Source organism: Microplitis mediator, chromosome 5, assembly GCF_029852145.1.
Source record: "Microplitis mediator isolate UGA2020A chromosome 5, iyMicMedi2.1, whole genome shotgun sequence".
Lineage (NCBI taxonomy): Eukaryota > Metazoa > Arthropoda > Insecta > Hymenoptera > Braconidae > Microplitis > Microplitis mediator.
Window position 1 is genome coordinate 19,694,702 of NC_079973.1, and position 25,091 is coordinate 19,719,792.

General features: G+C 29.7%; 2 protein-coding genes and 1 long non-coding RNA gene across 3 annotated transcripts; 2 read left to right on the forward strand and 1 right to left on the reverse strand.

Annotated features, from left to right (window-relative positions):
• The first annotated feature begins 563 nt into the window (after window positions 1–563).
• Window positions 564–2,316, forward strand: LOC130667418 (uncharacterized). The gene is made up of 3 exons (XM_057468968.1): window positions 564–786; window positions 877–1,113; window positions 1,445–2,316. The coding sequence occupies exons 1-3, from the start codon at window positions 772–774 to the stop codon at window positions 2,129–2,131; spliced, it is 939 nt and encodes a 312-aa protein (XP_057324951.1). The 5' UTR covers window positions 564–771; the 3' UTR covers window positions 2,132–2,316.
• A 2,987-nt stretch (window positions 2,317–5,303) lies between these two features.
• LOC130667415 (ras-interacting protein RIP3) lies at window positions 5,304–24,784 on the reverse strand. Its single transcript, XM_057468964.1, has 6 exons — window positions 24,319–24,784; window positions 23,675–23,833; window positions 16,202–16,443; window positions 9,532–9,830; window positions 9,036–9,384; window positions 5,304–8,352 (listed from the first exon to the last, which is right to left on the reverse strand). Exons 1-6 carry the CDS (start codon window positions 24,457–24,459, stop codon window positions 8,088–8,090), a joined length of 1,455 nt encoding a protein of 484 aa, XP_057324947.1. The 5' UTR covers window positions 24,460–24,784; the 3' UTR covers window positions 5,304–8,087.
• Window positions 11,882–13,343, forward strand: LOC130667420 (uncharacterized). The gene is made up of 2 exons (XR_008989839.1): window positions 11,882–12,608; window positions 13,023–13,343. It is a non-coding gene; the product is annotated as an uncharacterized LOC130667420 (long non-coding RNA).
• Window positions 24,785–25,091: the final 307 nt, after the last annotated feature.

Genomic DNA, 25,091 nt, shown 5'->3' on the forward strand with positions numbered 1-25,091 from the left:
CGTGGTTACCACCCTCGCCTTCGTCTCGGGTAGGCAATTATACCCGCGGCTTGGAATGTCCTACTTTTCTCCCTTGATGTGTGATATACCATTGCCTCTGTTTATGAGAAGAATGGCGCATGCACTGTTTTTTATAATTTGTTTTCTCACAAAAAAAAATAACGACTTTCTTCCTCTAAACAGAGCAGGAATTTATATTTTCGGCGCCGGTATGGTGGAAAAAACTTTTTTAACTAATGATAATTTAAAAACCTACTCAACTAATTAAGACATATCATGACAAAATTATCTGAAAGGTAGTGGAGGACTTGAATGACACCTTACATACAATGATTATAAATTATCACAATGACAATACTATAAACCGGATACAATTACTGTGGGTTGCAACTAGTTGCCGCACCCAATAAAAAGATATATTTACTAAAACAAAACGACTACTTGTACTTGTATACAAGCACTTGAATAACTTTATGGACCAGAGCGTGGTTGAAACCTGTATCGACCACACCAACAAACGCATCAGCACCCAAAAAAATATTTTTATACATAGTAATACATCACATAGATTTTCAATAGACTTCATACTCCTGAGAGAAGCGAAGGAAATTAGATATAGCAATAGTAATAGAATGATCAAGGCCTTTTGGCCCCGTAGATCACGAGAAACTCGAGAACTCAGCCTTAGTATAAAACGCCCCTCTTGCTTATTCCCGCCGCATTATTATTGTTCTTCGTCTTATTGAACGTTTCAATATTACGTACATCAATATGTATTCGATCATTGTAAGTTTAATCTCAAAAATTACCATTATGTCAAATAATTAAATTAAATTTTTATATAAAACAGTGAATTTAAAATATAAATATTTATAGATACTAGGATTAATTGGTTCATCAATAGCTCAAGATTTACGGCAACCATCAATTTTGTCCGAAGCGCGTTATCTTTCTGGTGACGGAACATTTGGTGCTGCTTATACTCAAGATGACGGAGTGCAATTTAAAGAAGAAAGTGACGCTAATGGTGACCGAAAAGGTTCTTATTCTTACATAGATCCGACTGGACAAAGAAGAACTGTTTATTATACTGCTGGTAAAAATGGCTTTCAGGTAAATAATTAATTATAGTTATTGTTATTGCACTGTAAAAAATTTACGGAGTGAACGCGGATTAAATCCGGAGTGAATACGGAGTGGATGACTGTTTATTTTTTTGATGCTCCCGGAGTAAAATTCACCCCGAAGGGGAGTTTATTTTAACTGAATCAGAGTGAATGCGAATTTAAATAAAATCTAGATTACTCCGAAATAAACTCCGTATTTATTCCGAGTGGTGAAGTGAATTCGAATTTAAATAAAATCCGTAATCACTCCGAATTCACTCCCGATTTTTTACAGAGTATTATTATAAATAAATAAAAATATAAAAAAAAAAATTTAGGCAAGTGGTGACGGTATTCCGGAAATAACACCGCCGACACCTGAATACGAGCCTCTACCAGAATATAATCCCCCTGATTATCGACCACCGCCACCACGTTCATATAAATTTCAAACAGACCCAGATGCCAGACAATTAACTTACGACTCGCCTTCACCATCACCTCCTCCGCCACCCCCTCGTCCACGTTTACATCCACACCCACACCCACGTCCAGCTCGTCCGCGTATAATTTATCAACCCCAATATCAACCAGAGTACTCGCCGGTGACTCAACCACCCGAAGTCCATGAGTACCAATACGAACCGCGACCAACGCCGACTTACAAACCACGTCTACAAATTCGTTATACACCAGCGCAGCCTCAACCTCAACCTCAACCTCAGCCTCAGCCGCGGTTTCAATCTCAGCCGCAACTTCATTATCACCAACCAAAACCTCAGTACCAACCGGAGCCAGAGTATAATGAACCCGTACCTCAATATCAACAAACAGAGCCACAGTATCAACGACCTGACACTTACAGACCTTATGTTGAGTATTCATTCCAAACTCCGACAAATCCAGCGCCTCGACCTCGATACAATGAAATCACAACTCCTGCGCCTCGTAGATTTTATCCACCAGGTAAATTAGATTTTACCAGAACTTCTGACGGATTCTCTTATACTTTTAATAAAAATTAAATATATGGAATTTTTTTTTTAATTTTATGTATATTTATATATTTAATAATATAGAACATATATTAATTAGTCGCAATTATTGTGTTAATTTTGTAACGGCATTTATTTCTTTTTTTTTTAAATAAAAATTGTAACAATACAATGCAAAGGTCAACAAGTTTGTGGTATTTAATTGCGAAATTTTAATTATTTTTTAAAAATAAATATTAAATAATTTCCGCACTACTTTACTATTTATTTTTATTTAATTTATTCAAGAATTATTGAGTGATATTTATTTATTATAATCATGAGAAAGTATATGGATTTAAATAATCTTATAAATTATTTATTCTATTTTAATCTTATTGTCGTTGTTATGATAATGGAGTGCCGTGAAATCAATCATTAGACTACGCCCTGAAATAAAATTCTGAATTTTATTGCATTTAACATCGAGAAGAGGGCACAGTTATCTCACTAGTGTGTTTTAAGTTCACTTCACTTTACTTTCATCTTTTAACCTTTGAGACTCTCCCTTTGTGATGCAAGAGACTCCGAATCATTGGTAAAATAAACTTTACCCACGATGTACATACATCAATTCACGGATTTAAGTTTAGTAGCAATCTATGGAAATGCCAATTGTTCATTACTTATTCATTATATTTTTATTTCGTTACTCTATCATCAATTTGACGTAAATAAACAGTAATACTTGCAACTATAAAATATATTAGTACACAGAGAGAAATTTATGGTAACAATTACAATATATTATGGGAATGGTTCCCATAATGTATGGTAACCAGTTTTTTTTTAAATGTCGATTATAGGAACGACACCCATATATATTATAGGTTTCTAGGCCAGAATATCCAATGTAAAAAGATCCAGTAGATAAAATATCCATAAGTAATAATTACCACTTGAAATAAATCCGTGTTTAAAAATATCCATAACCGCTTTGCCGATTGGTATCCACTAATTATAAGATTTATTATCAGTAATTATACATTAAATACATTCAAATTATAATAATCCATCAAAAATATCATATTATTAACATGTTCTATATCTATTTCATGGGCCATTAATAAAAAATACCCTATTTTCTAACAGTTACAACACATTTGTTTTATCATTATTGCATATATAAATATTCATTAAAAAATCTATATTTTTACAATAATGGTATTAAAAATATCCATGTATAAATTGTTGTTTTCATATCAATGAACCACTTTTGCAAAGAATTATTATTCGCAACCGAATGGCCTAAATATCAAATAATAAAAATTTTTGTATGATCAGTCCTAAGCGTATTTAACGCTTCAGGCATGAAAAGATATGACCAGACATGAACAGGCATGGACAAGTATGATCAGGCCTGATCATACATGAACAGGCATGGTCAGTTCTGATCATTTTTTCCCGGGTTCCTTAACCTTGATCCATAATCATTAACATTATGGCAAAAACAGTTCCAAGAATTGCTATTTTGGATATTTTTGGGAATTGATTATTTTCATTTGGAAATGTTTATTTATGGATAATTTTTTCAATGGATATTATTGCATTGGAGATTTTCCATGGATATTTTTGCATTGGATATTTTTATGATGGATATTTTGACCGGTCACCTATTATAGTTATCATTACTATAATATTATAGTAACCGTTACCATAATATTATACACGGAGAAAAATGCTGGCTCGAAACCTAACAATTTTTATTATGCTGTCGACCAAACTGGAAACAGGAAGGGAAGCATACAAAAAATTATTGTGCTCATACGAAAAATTATTATATATCACAACACTTACTACGCGCGAGAAACTTATCGATAAGCTTTAATAACAATTACTTTCATACATTATAACAATTGTGATGCGGCATAATAATTTTTTATAAGAGCATGATAAATTTTTGGATGCTTCACTTCCTGTTTCAAGTTTGGTCGACAGCATAATAAAAATTGTTAGGTTTTGAGCCAAAATTTTTCTCCGTGTCGTAATGGTTACTATAATATATGGTAACCATTACCATAATCATATGGTAATAATTCCCATACATTATGGGATCGATTACCATAATATATGGTAAAGTTTACCATAGTATAATGGGAACGATTGCCATGATATTATGGGAATAGTTACCATAATATATTGGGTTCATCCCCATATGCACTTAGGAACCATTACAATATGGTTATAGGATTGGTACATATTTACTTATGTGAACTATTCCTATAAGTATGGTAATCATTACCATAGTTCTTTTACATGTGATATGGGAACTGTAACCATAATGATGGGAACTTTTCCCAGAAAGTATAGGCCTATATCCCATAATTCCAAGTAATTATTACCATAACGGTATTGGATGATATTTCATATACGTACTAGGAACGGTTACCATAAATGTCTCTCTGTGTAAATAATTATTTATAAATAAGTCGAAACTGTTCAATAGTATATTATATACCTAGGTCAGTAAAATAAGAAAAGTCTCAGATCACATGCAATTGTTGATCGAGGCAAAGCCGAGGCTGACAAACTTGTGCTCTGAGGCTTTCTTTTTCACTGGCCAATGTGCGTATACTATTTTTCTGCTCGATGGAGCCGGAAAGTTGCAACTTCGTTCAGGGCAGCGGCCTGAAAGTTTCCACTTTCCGGCCAGAGGGCAGAAATATAATAATCTGCAAAAAAAAATAAAAATAGTATATTACACACCTAGGGCAGTAAAGTAAGAATTGTCCCAGATCACATGTAATTGTTGGCCGAGGCGAAGCCTCAACAAAAATGTGATCTGAGGCTTTCTTCTTTACTTCCTGAGGTGTGTATATTATTTTTCTCATCGATCGAGGCGGAAAGCGGCAACTTCGTTTTGCACAGCGGGACGAAAGTTGACGCTTTCCGCCCAAAGACGAGAAAAATCAATTTTTTGAGAATTTCAAAGGTACATTGAAAAAATTGGGATTTTATGTCAATCAAAATTCACTTCGTCACTCAAAATTGCTGAGTTTAAAAAAAAATTACTCCACGTACGGAGCTAGTAGGGAATTTTTCTCTTTCAGCGCAGTGATTTGGGAGTGATGAAGATTTTATTTAAATCCGGATTCATTATGAGTGAATTAAATAAACAAAAAATCATCCGCTCCGCATATTCACTCTGAATTTAATCCGAATTTTTTTACAGTGTATGCAACTCCTCAATAAATCATAAAATAATAAAATAAAATGAATGATATTTTTAATGATATTTATTTATATAAAGACATTATGAGTATACAGATGCATTATAATGATTATGGCAGTAATATACTGACTCTTAGCTTAAAGTATGTGACATCAACGGTATAAAAAGTAGATAAAAACAGCTGCTAGAGGCGATGGCATTTTAATACAAATATCTTAACAAAAATAAACTTAATCAAATAATAATAATAATAATAATAACTAATAACATAAAAAATTACATCAATATTACAATAAACCTTAAATCTATTTATTATTAAATGCGTGCCAGTGTGCCTCCTTCTATCGGTATATTACTAAAATAATCTAAACAAATATAATAAATTTACAGTACGTAGTTCCAAAGACAAGGCACTATGCGTCTAATAAACCAGTTCATTAATTATTATTTATATTTTAAACATCGTTGCATATTGATTATCTATTCACACACTAGTTATGATTATTTATTATTAATTTGTATTTTTTTTCTTTTCATTATTCTATTTTATTTAAATTATTATTATCATTATCAAAGATTATCGAAGCACAGAGAAATTTAATTGTTATTCAATTGCACTGTAATTTTTTCATTCATCAAAAATGTTTTACGAACTCTCGTCAGTTACCTCACCTTGTTAATTATATTTTTAACGTAACGAAAAAAAAAAAATTAACAATATTTTTAAAATTTGATTATTATTTTAAATAATTTATCAAAAGTATCATTCAATATTTAAAAACTAAATAATTTTACTATTAAATCACTGGACTAATTACTTATAGTAAACTTTAGTATTAAAAGACAATAGTTATGTTTTATTGAAAATATTTTTTTAATATTTCCGTTATTTGTTTTTTTAAACTTCCCGCTGTAAAAAATTGAAAATTAAAAAAAAAAGGGTCATTGGTTTTGGTTCGATTTCCAAAAATCGAGTTTTCATCAGATCTTATTTTGAGATCCTAGGAAACTATTCCATGTCCGGATGAACGCCCGTGTGTGTGTGTGTGTGTTTGTAAATTAATTTTTATGGTACACAGAAAGATTGGAACCCGACTGGTTACTGTTCTGCACCCGACTCAATACGTTGCTGGAAAAAAATGCTCGATTGTGGTGCAGCGCCACACTGATTACTGTGCGGAACCTGATTGAGTGATATGCGCACATAACTTAGTCAAGTCCCACACAGTAATCAGTGTAGTGCTGCACCACAATCGAGCATTTTTTCCAGCACCGCACTGAGTCCGGTGCAGAACAGTAACCAGTCGGGTTCCAATCTTTCTGAGAACGATATCTTTGGAACGAATCAACCGATTTGGTCATTTTTGGTGGCAATCGAAAGGGTTTATCAAGACTTAGATCTGGATAAATTTTAAAATCGAACGGTCGAATGAGTTACGAGTTATACGAAAAATAAATATTAAAAATGTTTTTTTTGAGGTTATTTTCATATAACTCATAATCTACTTGCCCGAATCACCTCGTAATGTATTGAGCTCTAAATCTTGATGAGTCCTTTCGATTGCCGCCAAGTAAATTCAAATCGGTTGATTCGTTCCAAAGAATTCATACGACAAAAATTAATTAATGTTTAACTAATTGTATTTTTTTTTTGTTGAACAAAATAAAAATTTTTGAATCTGGAAGAATTCAAAAATTTACGTTTAATAACTTTCTGAGCAGTGCTGCCAGATCGTGGGATTGTTTTACCATTCCCGTGGTGAAATAGTACAGAGTATAACACCAGGCGGGGGTAAAAATATCCCACGATCTGGCCGCACTGTTTCTGAGCTTGAAAACATCGGGAAGTTTTTGGTGTTGGTCGCAGAGTCAACCATTTTTCAGATGTTTTCTTATTTTTTAGTAGAAATTACAATATGTACAATAATTTCAACTCAACATTTTGTCCTTAAAAAAACTGTGATCACTTGAAATATTCAAGCCAAAAATTTAAACAATTAAATTTCTTGAATTATTTAAAGAAATAAAATCGTTAAAAAAAACTATAGTAGCAATCAGTCGTGAGTCAGTCCAATAAAAGTGAAAAATTAATATTTCCTTAGGAGGCACGGCAACTTTTCCATACTCGTGTTCTTAAAATTATTATCAATTTATTATACACGTAAAATGTAATAATAATTATAATTATATTTATTAAAACTGTTATAATTATATTTACGAAGACATAAAGGAAGAAAGCGATGTCATAAGCAAATTTAATAGATTGTAATTTTACTTTTTATAAAATATTATTAAAATAAAAATTAACATCGCAAAGTAATTTATAGTGGAAGCTTATTTATCTTTTAACTGTCACTTTACTTAAAATTAATTAAATAAAGTAACAAGTGTTATGTAATTTTAATTTCATATTTTGACTTTACGGTTCAAAAAAAAAAATGTCTTATTTATGAGGGATATTTCAAAATCGCGATAAAAATATGTAATGGATATTAAGTATCCACGTAATTAACAATATTATCTACCTTACGCATTAAAGTCATTAAAGAATAAATTTTAATTAAAAATTAATTAATAAAAAAACAAATCACTAATTATTTTTAGTGAATTATAAAAAAAAAAAAATGATTATCTAAAAATAGAATCACAAAACGCACGGTGATGCAGCCGTTATTATTATGTGTGTGAACGAATAATTGTTATTAGTATTGTTATTTTTTTTTTATACTACAGTAAGACACGTATCGACGTCGGATTACGATAGTGAGGAAAATTCTAGCTGCATAGTGTAGGATCTACCATACCACGTGCTATCATCTCGGCAATAGCTGGGTCCTGTTTAATCTGATTCTGCAATAAGGTCTGTTGTCCTGAAGTGAAATGAGTGCGTAAGTGAAATACGGTGTCTTCTTTATTCGGGAAATCCATACGACACACTGGACAAAAATTGCCGCCAGTGTTGTAAGTTTGCAGCGGTGGTGCTGAATTTGGAAAATATGCTGCTGCATGTTGGACTTGACCAGACTCTATTGAATGAGATCTATAACATTTAATTTATTTTAAAATTATTGGTAATTATTCATGTTTAAATATAGAAATTTTGTTTATTCGTTATTAACCTTTACAATAAATTGAAATTTAAGAAATAAGGTACCGGCGGGTAATAAGGCCTAGCTAAGGGCCCACCATTTAAATATAGTGGAAACCTAAACATGCAAACATGCAAATAACCTTCTCAATAAGACAATTTATAGGAAGCGGTTAGTTTAAATATCATTTTTGTCACTTAGGCCTTATTACCCGTGGGTACCTTAGTTCTAATCTGTCTCAAATATAGAAGTTCCACATGTCAAACTCTTTTGGAATCTTTTTGGAATTAATATTTTCTACACGAGAGACCAACTGAAGGTTTAAATTTAAAATCAAAGTATTTTTTTTCAAAACAATCAGTAGTATCATCTTGAAAATTTCTTACATGGTAAAAACATTCTAGTTCTTCTAACCACAATATTGTAGTAAAACATCTGTAGCTGCCAGTACTCCAATATGTAGTAAAGGATACTACATAAATAGTACTGACGGTACTGACTTCACTACAACTGTGGGTGAAGTTATTCTAAGTTGGAGTCAGTATTTCTTTACTCCAACTTGTAGTAACCTCAACTACAGCTGCTGCTGTAGCAGCTTCAATTTTTTTCGGTGTACATATAAATAAATAATTACCGTGCATGTTGTATCCATTCATCTCTAACAGTAAATACTCTATTGCATATTTCACAAACATAAGTAAGAGGTTCTTCTTTTAATTTATGAACAGAAACTTCTCTACGCAACTGCTGCTGTTGTTGCTGCTGCTGCTGTTGTTGTTGTTGTTGTTGTTGTTGCTGCTGTTGTTGTTGTTGTTGCTGCTGCTGTTGCTGTTGTTGTTGCTGCTGTTGTTGTTGCTGCTGTTGCTGTTGCTGCTGTTGATCAGAATTAGGAGCAGTAGGCGTTGATAATGGAGTAACTCCCGGTCTATGTCGAAGTTTATTCATGTGAATAACAAGTTTATCACGTCGTGCAAATGCTTTTCCTATAACCACACAAAAAATCTTATGAATAAAATATCCAATAATAATTTAACAAAAAAAATTTTATAAAAAAATTTTAACGCTCAATTATCATTAAAGATTAAATGAATCGTTAAGTGAATTAAATGAGCCATAAATAAATAACGTACCACAAACTTCACAGGAATACGGTTTTTCACCCGTATGTATACGCATATGTATAACAAGTTTATCTTTACGTGCTAAACCTTTGCCACAAACAGTACAAGCAAATGCTTTAGTTGTTGGTTCTCCAGTATTTGTAGCTTTTGAAACAGAACCAGGACGTACACCGCCTACATTATTTGTCGTTCTTAACGGTTGATTTAATGTAGCCGCGCGATTATTTGGAAATTGTTGATCTGTTGTACCAGGAAATACTGGCATTACACCACTTGGTCGTGCCATTGCTGCTGAATAATCTGGTGACCTTTACAAAAATTGAATTTATTTAAAATTATTGTTTTATTAACTTAATAATTAACGGGCAACCTACAGTCACTGTAGGTTCCTCGAGTATTACCGCAATAGTAGTTTATCTATCGAGTGCGATTGTGTTCAAGACGCGAGTGTGAAGATTGGTGCCCGAGCCGAAGGCGAAGGTACCAACACACGAGCGTCTTAGACTCGATTGTACTACATAAATACATTAGTTTTTGTGACAGATATTTGAAATTTACTACATTTTAGGGATGGACGATATTGAAAAAAAAACATCGATATCGTAGCATCGATAGTTTTAATTTTTTATTATTGAGTATCAATATATCTTGTCTAAAAAATATCGATAGAAAATATCGATAATTTAGAAAAAAAAATCGATAGTTGAAATATCGACAGATATAGCGATTCCTAATTGAAAAAAAACATCGATAGTGTTAATTTTTTATTATTGAGTATCGATATATCTTGTCCAAAAAATATCGATAGAAAATATCGATATTTTAGAAAAATAACATCAATAGTTGAAATATCGACAGATATATCTCATTCCTAATTGAAAAAAAACATCGATATCGTAACATCGATAGTTTTAATTTTTTTATTATCGAGTGTCGATGTATCGTATCCAAAAAATATCGATAGATAACATCGATACTTTAGAAAAAAAGCATCGATAGTTGAAATATCGATAGATATCTTCCATCCCTAACTACATTTAGTGCCTATAAATGGCAGGTTATAAATCCGCGTTTATTCATTTGGTACGATTTTTTTTTTTTGGTTCCTTTTTGGCTATCGTCCCGATAGAGCCACGTGCTACTTACTGTTGTTTATATTTATTTCTATATTTTTTGTTTATTATTTAAAATGTCTTGTATATTTTTTACTTTCGTTTTCCAAATACTTGACTTGTTGGTATGTTGGTATTTTGCAAAGTGTCGTATGTATATGTGCTTTGGAGCTGTTGAATGAAATGTTTTTATGTAGGGTAATAGTTAGTAGGTGTTAGGTATTATAACGTTAAAGGATTTTTTAAATGTCAAAGTAAATGCTTCTTATGAATTTGGTAAAATTATTTTGAGTATTTGTTGAAAATTAGAGAGAAGTCGGTAAGTTCACGAATTAAAATGATGATAAATTTTGTCACAAGATGGCTCGTTAAGTTACTTCGATATATTTTGATCGTTTGTTGTCGCACATGCAACCAAAAAATATTTTTTGATCCGATGATGACGTCACTATTAGAACGATTAGGTATCTTTTTTACCAGCCGTATCTTATCTAATATTTTTAGCTGCTGGCTATAGGCGCTAAATGTCGTAGATTTCAAGTGTCTGTCACAAAAAATTTATTAAATATGATTTGAATTTAATTGTTTATTAAAATGTCTACTCTAAAATTTACTCTATAATCGTTTGTTTATTTTTATTATCATTGAAATTCAATAAGACAGATCTCATCAATAACTCGCAAACTTATTGATTTCGATGATTGTATAATCATGGAATTCTTGAAAAAAAATCTTCACACTGTCAAACTTTTTTTTATTAATCGTCTAATATATTTTTTTTTCACTGATACCAAATTAACTTTTTTTTCATTTTTATTATCATAGAAGACATGGCATGCACTAAATTTGTCTTACTCTCTTAATTATATATATATATATGTACGAGCAACCTGCAGTCACTACGTGACTGCCCAAATATATCACTATTAAGTTTATGAAATACACAAAAAAAAAAAAGATTTTTTGCTGCAAAAAATTTGTAATTTGCACCAAGAAATTGTATGCATTATGAATCGAATACTAAAATTTTCTTGTGGCGAGAAAAGATGTTTTTGGTCAAGAAATAATTCCTTGCACCAAGTAATTTTTTCTAGTTTTAAATAAATTTTTGTTTTCAATTCACAATGCAAAAAATTTATTGGGGTAAGTTAAAATTTTCTTTAATCGAGTAAAGATTTTTTGTGTCAATGAATCCTTTTTTTTCTGTGTACGATCTTTTGGCTTTGAGAAGCTCCCTAAAACCAAAAAGGAGTATAAAAATATGTCATTTTGGAATTAGTAACGCGATAAAATAATATAGCTATATATTCAGTGACATTCAGTCATATCTACACGGAAAAAAAATTCGACGAAAAATTCCAATATTACTATCGTAATCCTGGACTATACTTTTATTATCTGTAACATTCAAATATATGATACGAAAATTTACAGTTTTTAAAAGATTTTTTACTATTCACTATCGTAATTTCATTAAGAGTTTATTGTAATCAATTCAATAAGAAATATTACAATGTTACTATCGTAAATAGTAAAAGAATAAAAAATAAGATTTAATTATACTATTTATTCTTTTATTCTTCCTTTTAATTTACAGTGCTGCCTCTATGTTTTTACAATACAAGCTACAAAAATTACGATAGTTGGATTGTAAATTTTCTGAAATGGTATAGTATATGCCATCTGAAGCGTTTACGTATGAAAGACAAGTGTTGTCACAAACCATGATGTGATGCTTGTATGAGTGTATATATATATATAAATACAAATGATGACATCTACTTTGTCTGTATTATTTGTGGTTCAACTATATATATTTATAAATCAGTTCATCTTTATCCACAGTGGAGTGCAGAAATAGAGGTTATTATTCATGACGTTTTTCGGACAATTGTAAATAAGAAATTTAAAATAAAAACTGTACTTTCGTCATTACAAACCTACATAGATTGTGGAATATAATAATTTGGTGGTGTAAGTATAATTATTATTATTCAATTTTTATTAAACTTAATATTCTGTGGGTATATCGTATGATCCTGAAGTTGGCAGATAATTAGTAATTTTCGGATTTTTTTTTTCACCAAAGAAATTACAAAAAAAAAAAAACTAAAAAAATACACATGTAGAAAATTTAAAAAACTATGGGTGCAATTTTTTTAAATATTTTTTTTTTAATTATTTATCGTCTAAAAAAAAATCCAAAAATTATTAGATATCTGCTAACTTCAGTATCATGTATATCGTTCGTTTTAAAATCATTTATCTGGACAAGAAGTTTATTTTTATAAACAATTTAGTAGTATTTTGTGGTCATAGGATAAATGATTCTAAATGAATGAAAATTTATTTTTTCTAATAAATTCAATTCTCCTAATTTTGTTACAGGATAATCTTCATTTGTCGACAATGAATAATTTTACCCGGCTTTGCGAGAGGTAAAACATTTCAATAACCTCAAATTATGGACATTCAACATTTCTTTATGATACTGAAGTTAGCAGACGCCTAATAATTTTTGGATTTTTTTAAAAATGATAAATTATAGAAAAAAAGTATTCGAAAAAATTGCACCTATGGTTTTTTTAATTTTCTACATGTGCGTATTTTGAATACAAATAAATGAGTTATTTATTCATAAATTTTATATATACCAAAAAAATATGTTTGAAAAAATATTAAATAAATGTTTTATTATTACTACTTCAACATGTTTTATTTTTATTTCGAGATTGTATTTTCCTTCTCAATTTAACTGTTAAAAAAAAAAAAAAAATTCCAAATGATAAATTTTTCTTTTTTATTAATTATAAGTTCTACTTTTTTAAGAAAATATATTTTACTCCATTGACTTCTAATTATTATTTTATATTTAAAGAAATTCTACATTACCGACTCATTCATTTTACGATAGTTGTATTAGAATTTATGTTAACACAACTTGTATAATTTACTCTATAGTATCTGATTTTTTCTTTCTGGTAGTAGTATAAATTATAAAATAAAAATTACGATAGTCTATTGTAAAAATTATTATTGAAAACTTATAGTCCAGCGTTACAATACTATATAATGAAAATTACGATAGTTAAATCGTAAAAAATCCGTGAATTTTTTTTCCGTGTAGTGACAGAATAATTAGAATATTAATTTATTTAAAGAAAATAAATACGATCGTCTTTTTTCTCGCGTAATTTAAATGCGATTCGAATGATATAAAAGATAGTACCAGAATAATTAAAATATTAAGAGCATGTACCAGGTGATTTTCAAATGAACAGTTTTCACAGGTAAAGATCCAAATCATTAAACAAAATATTTCATTCGATGCGTAAACTTATTATTTATCGAATGAAATGTTTCTCGATCGGAAATTGCAGTTTATATCTGAGAACAGCTCATTTGAAATTTCCATTTGCTAGTGTAAGTGCAACAAGGACCGTTTCGTTTGTTCACATGTGTGTTAGAAAGAGAATAGACGGCATATCCTCTTAATTTACTTAAATAAAATAAATACGACGGTCTTTTTTATGTGTAATTTAAATGTAATTCAAATGATATTGATAAAATAATTTATCTCAGTACTTGGCAATAAAATAGAATCAAAAATTGAAACCAAGAAAAGGAACAAATTCAAGCCAAGACCTTTTCAACGATACCAATTTTAATAACATTAACTAATTCTATCATAAAGATATGGCACAAAATTTTTCTTACTCTCTTAATGATTAATTAATCACTTATATTAAAATTACAACATACTTATATTAGAAATAATAACACCACAATTACAGCGATAAAGAAAAGCAAAGAAAAGATCGTTTATTGAATACAAGATATGCGCTGTATTAATGTCATTAAGTGACTGACTGAATCTCTCTTAAAATGAATCAGTGAAATTTCACTGGTTGAATTAGTAAATGTAGCGCTCACTGGTTTCAACCAGTGAACTTAAAATATGTAAATAAAAAAAATGTAAACAAGTAAAAAGTTCTGAAATTAAGTGTGAATTTACGTTAATAAATAAACAATATTTACTTATTATCTTTATGTGATATTTCAACTAAGTTTTACGTAACAATAATAATTATATGACCAAAATTTTTACAGAGTATAAAAACAAATAACTTGGGAGTTAATTTGATAGTTTGGAACTAAACTCAATCATGAGTGACATTTTAAAATTTAATGTTCAATAATTATTGGATTATTTAAAGCTAATTATCAAGGATGATGATACTCGAATAGAACTTTATTTTATTATTAAGTAATTTAAAATCAAATATAATTATTATTAAGAATTATTTAATTAATAATCTCAACTTTTCACTTTGTTTTTAAAAATACCTTTATAAAGAAAGAAAATTAATCGAAACTAATAATTTATAACTTATTTTCTTTATATTTATATACTGCACCGGAGTATTTCACTGGTTCAACCAGTGAGCGTTCGTTTCACTGGTTGAATCAGTGAATTTCACGGCAGTGTTACATTTCTACTCACAACATCTCTACTCAAGGGAAAACAACTTTACTCAGTCTCAACTCTACTCACATTTTTTTTATTAAGGTTTAACTCTACTCAGTTATATCTTTACGAACTTTACTCAACTTCAATTAAACTCAATGAAAACTTTACTCAGCTACAACTCTACTCACAAAGAATTGCTATTTTATTAATAGGCTAAAATATGTGAGTGGAGATGAAGCTGAGTAAAGATATGAGTGAGTAGAGTTAAACCTAAGTAAAAAAAACTGTGAGTAGAGTTGAGGCTGAGTAAAGTTGTGAGTGAGTAGAGTTGTAGCTACTTCTCTTGAGTAGAGATGTTGTGAGTAGAATTGTAACACTGCCAATTTCACTGGAAAATTAGTGAGATTTCACTGACTCATTTTAAAAGAGTAATTTCGTTTCTATTAAATAAGAAGAGGGTATTTGTTTTCTAAATTTTCAAATGTTATAAAATCAGTTTCACTTTCGTTACACGGAAAAAAAATGAACTATATAAATTGAGAATAACAAGTAATATAATGATAAAGTGATCAGTAAAAACTGTCATTCTAAATAATAATTTTTTCATTTATGATTAAAACGTTAATAATTACAGGATAAGTATGAAAATTTATTGTCTATGCAATAAAAATTACTATTTGAACTTTGAAAATCGTAACTGATACTTAGAAAATTGAAACATGTTATTAAATTTATTATTTGGTATGTTAAAATTCCCCATATTAACACCCGGGTTCCGGGTTATAATTTCAAATAGGGTAGAGGTACCGATTTGGCCACTTTGGGGCCAGTTTTGGACACTTAAAAAATTCAAATAAAATAATCTGTAAAAGACCCAATAACATAATCAATTTTTTAAATATGCCTAAAGATACTTCTATCCCACTATTAAAATGAAAATTTTATTTTCCACTTTTTCATTAATTAAAATAAAGAATAAATGTCCAAAAATAGAGCAGTGGCCACAAATGGTACCTCTACCCTACTAATTTTTAAAGTTTATTTTTTTCCATGTACAATATAAGTATATAAAAAATATATGTAAATATAAACTTACCATGTGCCAATAGAACGAAGAACTCGATGCCCATCATCGTAACCCAAACCATCATCCGGTAATGTAAAGGTAGGATTAAGTGGTTGGGGTGCTGATGAAAGTCCTGGACCAGTGAGTCTAGTCTGAGCTACTTGCTGTGCCATGTGTTGCTGCAGTGTCGCATGCGCCGTTGCATGTGCTTCCACATATGATGAACGCTGCTGTTGCTGTTGTCCGCTTGTCGACATTTTGTCTTTCTCGTTCTAATAATTATTAATTATTGTTATTTTATTATTACAATTTATTATTCTTTATTGAAAAATTTATTTTCATTGTTTTTTACTCAGAAACTGTTTTTTTTTTTTTTTTGTACTACTTATTTGATCTAAATAAATCCGAGTGATTTTTCAATTTTATACTTAAATTTTTTATTATTTGTTGTGATCAACTTTATGAAAATAAAAATAAACGTACAGTTGGACCTCGTTATAAGACTATTATTCTTTTTTATAAACCAGGTATCGCGATAGTTTGAGAAAGAAACTAATAGTCTTATAACGAAGTCCTACTGTATTTATTTAACAAATCAAAGCATTTTTGTCTAGTAAATAAGTTTAATGGAAGATATACCCGATGAAAAAAGATTTTATACAATTGTGTAAAATTATATATAAATTGGATAGAAAAAATGGCCCGATCCAATTGTATACAATCGTACATAATTACATTTAATTGTATACAAATGTATACATTTGTATATAATCACATAATGTTTTCGTATAGATTATATATAATTATATACAAGTCTATATAATTGTATACAAATATATACATTTGTATGCAATTTTATTATTATTTTTTTGCATTTTTATATGGAATTATATACGATTGTATATAATTATATAAAAATTTTATATAATTATGCATCACCTCTATCCAATTGTATATAATTCATATATAACTGTATACAGTTATATAAAATCTTTTTTCATAGGGTACAATAAGGTAAAAGCCCCTATACCCGCTCACTTTTCATTGGAGTGAGATTAAATCACTCAATATAAATTAATAAATAAAATGAAAAACCATATTTTTTTTTTTATAGTTATTTTTTGAAGTTTCGAGTATTAAAATAAAATTTAAGTTTGAAGAATAATGTTGATAATTAATTATTATTAATTTTTTAAATAAGGTCCTTGAGTGTACCCATAGTCGCTCACTAAAATTTGTGATGTACCATTACTCGACCAACACATGGCCCTATAGTCGCTCAAAGACAATATCAATTAAACTATATTAAGTTTATTGATTTGGACAAATAATTTATAAATTATACTACTTTATTCTTCCATAATATAAAATTTCATGAATTTTAAAAATGTATTTAATAAGATATAGTTACAAAAATTTTTAAAAAATTTGACGTAACCTAAATTTAATCTAACGAATGAACGTTAAAGTAAAAAATGCCCGGCTGAGCGCGATTTTGAAAACAGTCATTTAATTTAAATTTATAATCTATTATAAAATAATTTGATACGTCATATTTTAATATATTTAGATTCACAAATAATTATTTATCAATAATAATATTTTTAGTTGTAATTTTTTTTTATAAAAATTATAAAAAAACGCCTTAAACAGTTAAAGTGAGCGACTAATGGTACTGAGCGGATATAGGGGCTTTTACCTTAAATATAATCTTATCAATTTGTGTGTAATTAACAAATATTGGGCGACTGAAGTTGATCATTGAGTTATCAAAACGATTATTAAATAAACACATCATGTAATAAATCAATTAAACTTTGGGCTGTTAATTAAAAATCTATTAATGTTCAATAACATAATATAATCTGCTGATCTATTTGTGGGAATTTATTATTAATAATTTATTATTATTTTATTTTGTTACTCAATTATACATCTTTTAATTAAATATTTACAATAAATATTTTTTTTTTATTCATTGTTTTACTATCGTAACATAAATAAGAAATAGTAGATTATAGTCATTTTTAATATTTTATAATAATCATAATTAAAGTTGTTATTATTGTTATTATTTATGATCGTGAAGTTCAAAAGTCTTCGAGTAGACAAAAAATTTAAAAATTTAATAATTTACAAAATTTATTTATAGTAATGCCAAGGGGTTGGGGGGGGGGGGTAAATTTAAAAGTTATTCCGTATAAAAAGTTTCCAAATTTTTGACAAAAAAGAACTGAGTTACATTTCTTAGTAATTTCGAAAAAGTTTCAATTGAAAAATGAAAAGCAGTTTAGAATTTTTTAAAAATGTTTTTGAAGTCTGTTAAAAGTTACTAGAACGTTAGCAAAAATTGCTAAATCAAACAATTTTAATCAAAAATCTTATAAAACTACTCAAAAATATAATTCAGTTATGATTTCTCTCAAATGAAGAAGTCTTTCACAGACAAAAATAATTTCTTCTTAAAATACTATTACTCGTCCTAAAAATTTTTTTCATTATGACTTGAAAACAAAAATTTTTTTAGGACGAGAAAAATTCTCTTACGCCACGAAATCCTTTTTTTCTGTGTATGCAAAGTATAGTCAATTTCGTTTCCATACAAAACTAAATCAGAATCATTATACTCAATTATCAAAAAAAAAAAATAAATAAATATAACCATTAAAAAATATATAATGATGTAACCAGATCTTTAATCCACAAGCCTATTAAAATTTTAGTATTCTCTGAAATAATTTTGAACTACGATGTTTCCGTAGTTAAATTTGCGACCCGAGCCGTTTACGCTACTCAACTACAGGATTTAAACGCCGTATATCCCACCCATTAGCTTACGATGCAATACAATAGTAACTCTATACACTAGAGCGATCAATGTCTCGAGCCTACATTATACTCGCCCGGAAATTTAACCAAAGCAAATAAATTAATCTCTGCTAATTTGTATCATACATTAAAATAAATAATGATTACAATAAATAAATAAAATACAAAAGAATGATTGATGATAACCGCAGTGACGTTGAAAAATATATTTTATTGTAACAAAATATATGAGATAGTATGATACTGAGTTAGCCAACGTCTAATAATTTTTGAATTTTTTTCAAAATAATGAATTATAAAAAAAAAAAATTGCACCTATATTTTTTTAAATTTTCTACATGTGCATTTTTTTAGTTTTTTTTTGTCATTTATTTGTTGAAAAAAAAAAAATTCAAAATTTTTTAATTGTCTGTTAACTTCAGGATCATAAACTACCAGACAATTAAAAATTTTGAAATTTTGTTTTTCAACAAATAAATGACAAAAAAAAAAAACTAAAAAAATGCACATATAGAAAATTAAAAAAACTATAGGTGCAATTTTTTCAAATACTTTTTTTCTTCATTATTCGTCGGCTAACTTCAGTATCATGTTAATTTCAGGATAATGAAATAGTCTTGACAGTGTAACAAGTATTAAGTATGTCCCTGTAATGTATACCGAGGGTAAATTGCAAAAACATACTTGTCCTTCGATCAATGCTGACTGGATTCTTCAGTGCACTCACCAGTAAAACTAAATAATAATACCCAATAAAAAAATAATCCTTGATACAAATAAAAATATTAATTTCCCATCGTCCTCGATATTTTAAAAATAAATAAATAAATTACAATTCATCAGCTCACATTTTTTTGACTCCCAAACAGCAACTCAATTTTCTTTCTCAACAACCCAACAGTAAAATAAACTCAATTCAATTGTTCAATAGTCTCACGTACAAGTACATACATCACTCTCCTTTATCTCGTCGTTACTCCGATAATAAAGTCCTCACTCAACTCACAGACAATACTCAATAAAAATCTAATAAGTCAATCAATTATATCATTTATCCGCAATTTATTCCGTAAGCAAAAGTTCAATTTTTTATTATTATAAAAAAAAATAATAATAATACTAATAATAAATGTTTTGATTAAATTCGTAATCCGTAAATGCGACTCACGGAATGGACGAAAGGACAAAGGGATGCCCAAAAAAAAGTAAAAAAGTAAAACCGTACAAAAGAGAAAGGCCAGTGATAAAAATAAACAAAATCAAGTAGTTAACACCGCGATACGTGGAGACATATCGTCTTATACGAGTTTCAAATCAGACAATTAATTTTTTTTTTTCTGGTTCAAATTATATGAAAATTTGATTATTAATGAATAATATTAATATGTATAGTATGATGATGATGATAATATATAAATGAGATGAAAAGATAAGAGCGAAGACGACACACACACACACTTGTACAACAGAAGGAGGCACGCGGAATGCAGCGTGGCAGACGAGAGAGGAGAGACTGGCGCGTCCGACGACTGTAACCGTCGTCGATGTGCCCCGAAACGTTGTGTTGTATATGATAGTGAGTAGAGGAACATACAACACTCGAACAAACTTGTGGAGACAAGAAACAGCGAAAACGAACGCCCATGAGAGAGAACGGATTATAACCAATATATACATATAAAAGTAATATATATATAGATTGAGAGAGAATGAGAGAATGAGGAAAAAAGTGGAGGGTCTGGGGCCGCGTGAAGGTCCTGCCACCGCGGACCTCTGCGATACGTTAACGTGTATTACGACCAGCTAAAAGCTACTCTATAAGACTTAAGTACTCTGTAAGTCATCATGTCTACAGTTTTAGTACATCTATCATTACATACTTGTATTGTGTACTTAATAAAAAAAAGTAATCTCATCTCATCTCGTCTCCTGTCTAGTCTAGTCTACTTGTCTGACGTAATGGAGTAGTAGTACACATCCTTGATAAATAACTTTCACTTTTATATATACTGCGGTACTGAGTACAGTAGATACCGCGTTTGGTACACGGCAGCTATAATAGTGGCTGGAGATGAATAAACTATTTGTGTAATGGATGTAAAGTGTAGACAGACAGACGTCTATGGGCGCAGTGCGTCGGCCCGGTGACCTTGACATTGACATTCAGCCCAACATCACCACTTGACTCCTCGATCAGGGTTTATGTCAAGATCCATATGCGACAAATTGTGTAAACTACGCGACATATTTTTAAATATTTTCAAATATTTACACAGTTCTAGAGTGTATTACTTTATGACTGCACCCACTTTGCCACCTGTTCCTTTGAGTTAAGAAAATTTTCGTTTTTATAAAATAAAAAGGGTTTTGAGATGTTAAATTTTTTTAGAAATATTTTATCGTCCTGGAGTCAACGGACAATTTACAATTTTCGAATTTATTTTTCAACAATTTAATTAAAAAAAAAAAAAACTAAAAATATGCACATGTTGAAAATTTGAAAAACTATAGATGCGATTTTTTTAAACATTTTTTTTTTTATAATTTCTTGTTTTAAAAAAAATTCAAAAATTTTTAGACGGCTAATTTCAGTATTATATTCTATGATCCTGAAGTTAGTAGACAATTAACAATTTTCGGATTTTTTTTTCAACAAATCTATTACAAAAAAAAAAAAAATTAAAAAAATGCACGTGTAGAAAATTAAAAAAACTATAGGTGCAATTTTTTTGAGAATTTTTTTTTTTTAATTTATTGTTTAAAAAAAAATCAAAAAATTATTAGACGTCAGGTAACTTCAGTATCATAATATTTTGGTAATTTAAATAATAACAATAAATAAATAAATATTTTCAATTTTGGAGCATCAAATATTTTTTCGCTATAAGAATGTCATTGTCCGGAGCAGCCAAAGATTTTATTCAAATGTTAAGTGTTTTCTTTCTTTGAAATAATTTTTTCTTGTTTTTATTTTGTGATAGTTATTATTATATCTTATTTTAAAATTTTTTTTATCCGTATACTGCGGTTGAGAGGCAAAGTCTCGGTACCTCAAACCTCATCCTCTTTAGATCTCTCGTCATTTACAAGCGACAACTCGCGCGGAGGGTATTGTGTGTTTGTTGTCGATCTTAACGAAACAGGTTTTCTCAGTTATAGTAGCAACCAACCGAGCAACCAAGGAAGGTAGCCAGGCGCACCTGTACCTCTACTCAGCTAAACGTAAAAAAGAATATCGACTTTTACTCTTTATGTTGTTACTCTTCGACTCCACTTACATTCGGCCATGTGTAACAAATTCTTAGACTTTACTTGCATTACGGTATTCTATATTTTAAAAGTATCCATGCCCATTACATGCCTACACCAAGGATACAACATTACACCAAGTACCGAGAATTCCACATCCATTAATACCCAATACTAATCCATACCTGATTTATTGTTATTACAGCAAGTATGTAAGTACAGCAACAACTACAAGTAGTAGCAGTAGCAGCTAAAAGGTGGGGCGAAATCGAGACGTTTATGTTTTGCTGGTTCAGTTTGTAGACATACATGCATTGCATACATTAATACATACAGTACTGATATACATACGGATATAAGTACTGTATGTATTTAAGTACAAAGGTCTAACAAGGACAGCTTGAGGCGAGACGTTAAAGAAAAGAGAACTGACTTTCGCTTTCCAAGCGCGACGCAGCCCGCGCCGATCAATAGCGCCGCAGCCAACGATACGGTTACACTCTCGTACTCGGTTTGCACCGTATGTGTGAGGGGGTGGAATTATTGAGACCGTCCCTCGCATCGAGACCTGACTAAACGAGCAATACGACTACCGAGTTCCCAGTCCCCAGTCCCGAGTTCCGTGACACGGGGAACTGAAAACTGGGAGGTGTAGGGATTTGTCTCCACAACTACACTAAACTACACCATCAGACCATAGGGTTATGCAGTCAAGGGGTTGAGGGTAAGGAAACTAAATCAAGGACCAGCCCAGACCGATCACCAACGCCCGTACATTATTGAACACTGCGTCATTTTAGTTACTCTAGTTTTTTTTTATTTTGTAATTCTTATTCTTGTGACCAATTTAGCTGAACATATCTCATGATTTAAATATAGATGTTATTTTTATTGTTTTCCCTGAGTACATTTATATATACATGTATATGTATATAGATTTTTATTTATGGAAAGTTAAAAATCTTGTATGCGCTTGATAATTGCTACGTTAATTAGAGTTTAATGTGGTATCGCGAGAAACCACGTGTTGTCTTTATATATATTATATTTATATAGATATATATTTTTATTAGTATGTAAGTGGGTGTGTATGTAGAGGCGTTGTTGTGTGAATGTAAAAGTGGCAAGGGCAAATGAATTTGCACCTATGCTTTTAAAGGGATGACAAGGCCGGGAGGATGGGAAGAAATAAACAGAAGCTAAAGGCCTGAAATCCCAACCAACTACTGCTGAAGGTCTTGACATTCTCGACGTATTACACATAACACCCGTCCATTTAACCTGGTGTTCGTGCTAAGTCATTTGGATTTTTTTAAATTTATTTTGACGTACGTGGAAGCTTGTCAAATTTTTTTTTCTCGGTAATTAGTTATAAATTAGTTGGATGGATGAATAAATACATATGCAAGTATTTAATGAATTTACCTGATTACTGACTGATTGCGCGAGTTGTTTTAACGTGTCCGCATAATTTTTCAAAACTGTTTCAGTGGCCATACAACTTGCTCGGAATTCAAAAAACATATCCAATTTATATAGACACTTTTGGCATATATTTTTTGGTAGGACATCTTCTTTTGTTGTCTGGAATAAAAAAAAATTTTTTTTAAGGGGTTGGTTAAGCAGATTTAAAAAATTTTTAATTATTTACGATACTGAAGTTGGCGGACAATTAGAAATTTTCATATTTTTTTTTTAAATCAATTACAAAAAAAACTAAAAATATGCACGTGTAAAAAATTGAAAATACTACAGGTACAATTTTCAAATATTTTTTATTTGATTTATCGTTTTGAAAAAAATCTGAAAATTATTAGACGTCGGGTAATTAATTTATGATACTGAAATTAGCCGACGTCTAATAATTTTTGAATTTTTTTCAAAACGATAAATTATAAAAAAAAAATATTTGAAAAAATTGCACTTATAGTTTTTAAAATTTTCTACATTTGTATATTTTCATTTTTTTTTTTTTTTGTAATTGATTTGTTAAAAAAAAAGGAAAGTTGTTAATTGTCTCCTAATTTCAGAATCATAATTATTTACGAAAAAAAAAAAAAATTACTTACCACAGAACCTATGAGAGTACGTATTTTAAAAAGTATCTGTCTTTGCTCACCCTCCTTATCAAATATTTGTAGCTGATGATTACTTTTTAATGAGCACAGTCGACACAGTTCGGAATAATTGAAATTTTCATTCATTGCCATTGTTTGTGGGGGGGAAGGGTGAATATTTTGTAAACTCAGTGGGCTATAGTGAGGTTATAATGACACGAAAAAAAAAAAATTTAAAAGACAATTATTATTTATATTTACTATTTATTTAAATAACGATTGAGGTATTCCGTTTTTTCGAATTATCACTGGTTAATTTTTTAGAGTAATTGTTTCTGTAGATAATAGTTAAGTTGAATAAGAATATAATAGTTGTTTATAATGTCAAAAGCACACATTAGTACGAGTATTCAATGCCGGAAGGAGTTAAAAGTCGCCATTTTTACGTCCCTTCGCAACCCTATTCAACATATATCCCGTAGTCGGTGAATTTCAGCCCGACATTTTTATTGTAATTTTAAGAACACGTCGTGGAGAAAATATCAAACTGCAAAAGAATCTCCGATGGTAAAAGAAGCGCTGAGAGATCTATGTGAGTTGCGGGTGGTAAATCGCTAAGATACAAAACTACATTATCGACGTTTACGAAATTTTTTTTGTCGTAAAAACGGAGATTCTACGGTTTCCGTAGCGCCGCTAAATGACCGTGAATTCTTGTAGAACTCGACGAAATAAGACTTTCTTAAAGAATAAAATTTTTCGATATCTCGCTTAGTTTTTGAGAA

Excerpts from the sequence above, each read along its gene's own strand:
- LOC130667418 (XM_057468968.1), top strand. Across the intron at positions 1,114-1,444 it reads CTGGTAAAAATGGCTTTCAG|GCAAGTGGTGACGGTATTCC; the intron begins GTAAATAATTAA and ends AAAAAAATTTAG.
- LOC130667415 (XM_057468964.1), bottom strand. The coding sequence starts at position 24,459 with ATGGCAATGAATGAAAATTTCAATTATTCCGAACTGTGTCGACTGTGC. Across the intron at positions 16,444-23,674 it reads CGCAATCAGTCAGTAATCAG|AACGAGAAAGACAAAATGTC; the intron begins GTAAATTCATTA and ends AATAATTATTAG. Across the intron at positions 8,353-9,035 it reads GAATGGATACAACATGCACG|ATCTCATTCAATAGAGTCTG; the intron begins GTAATTATTTAT and ends TAAATGTTATAG.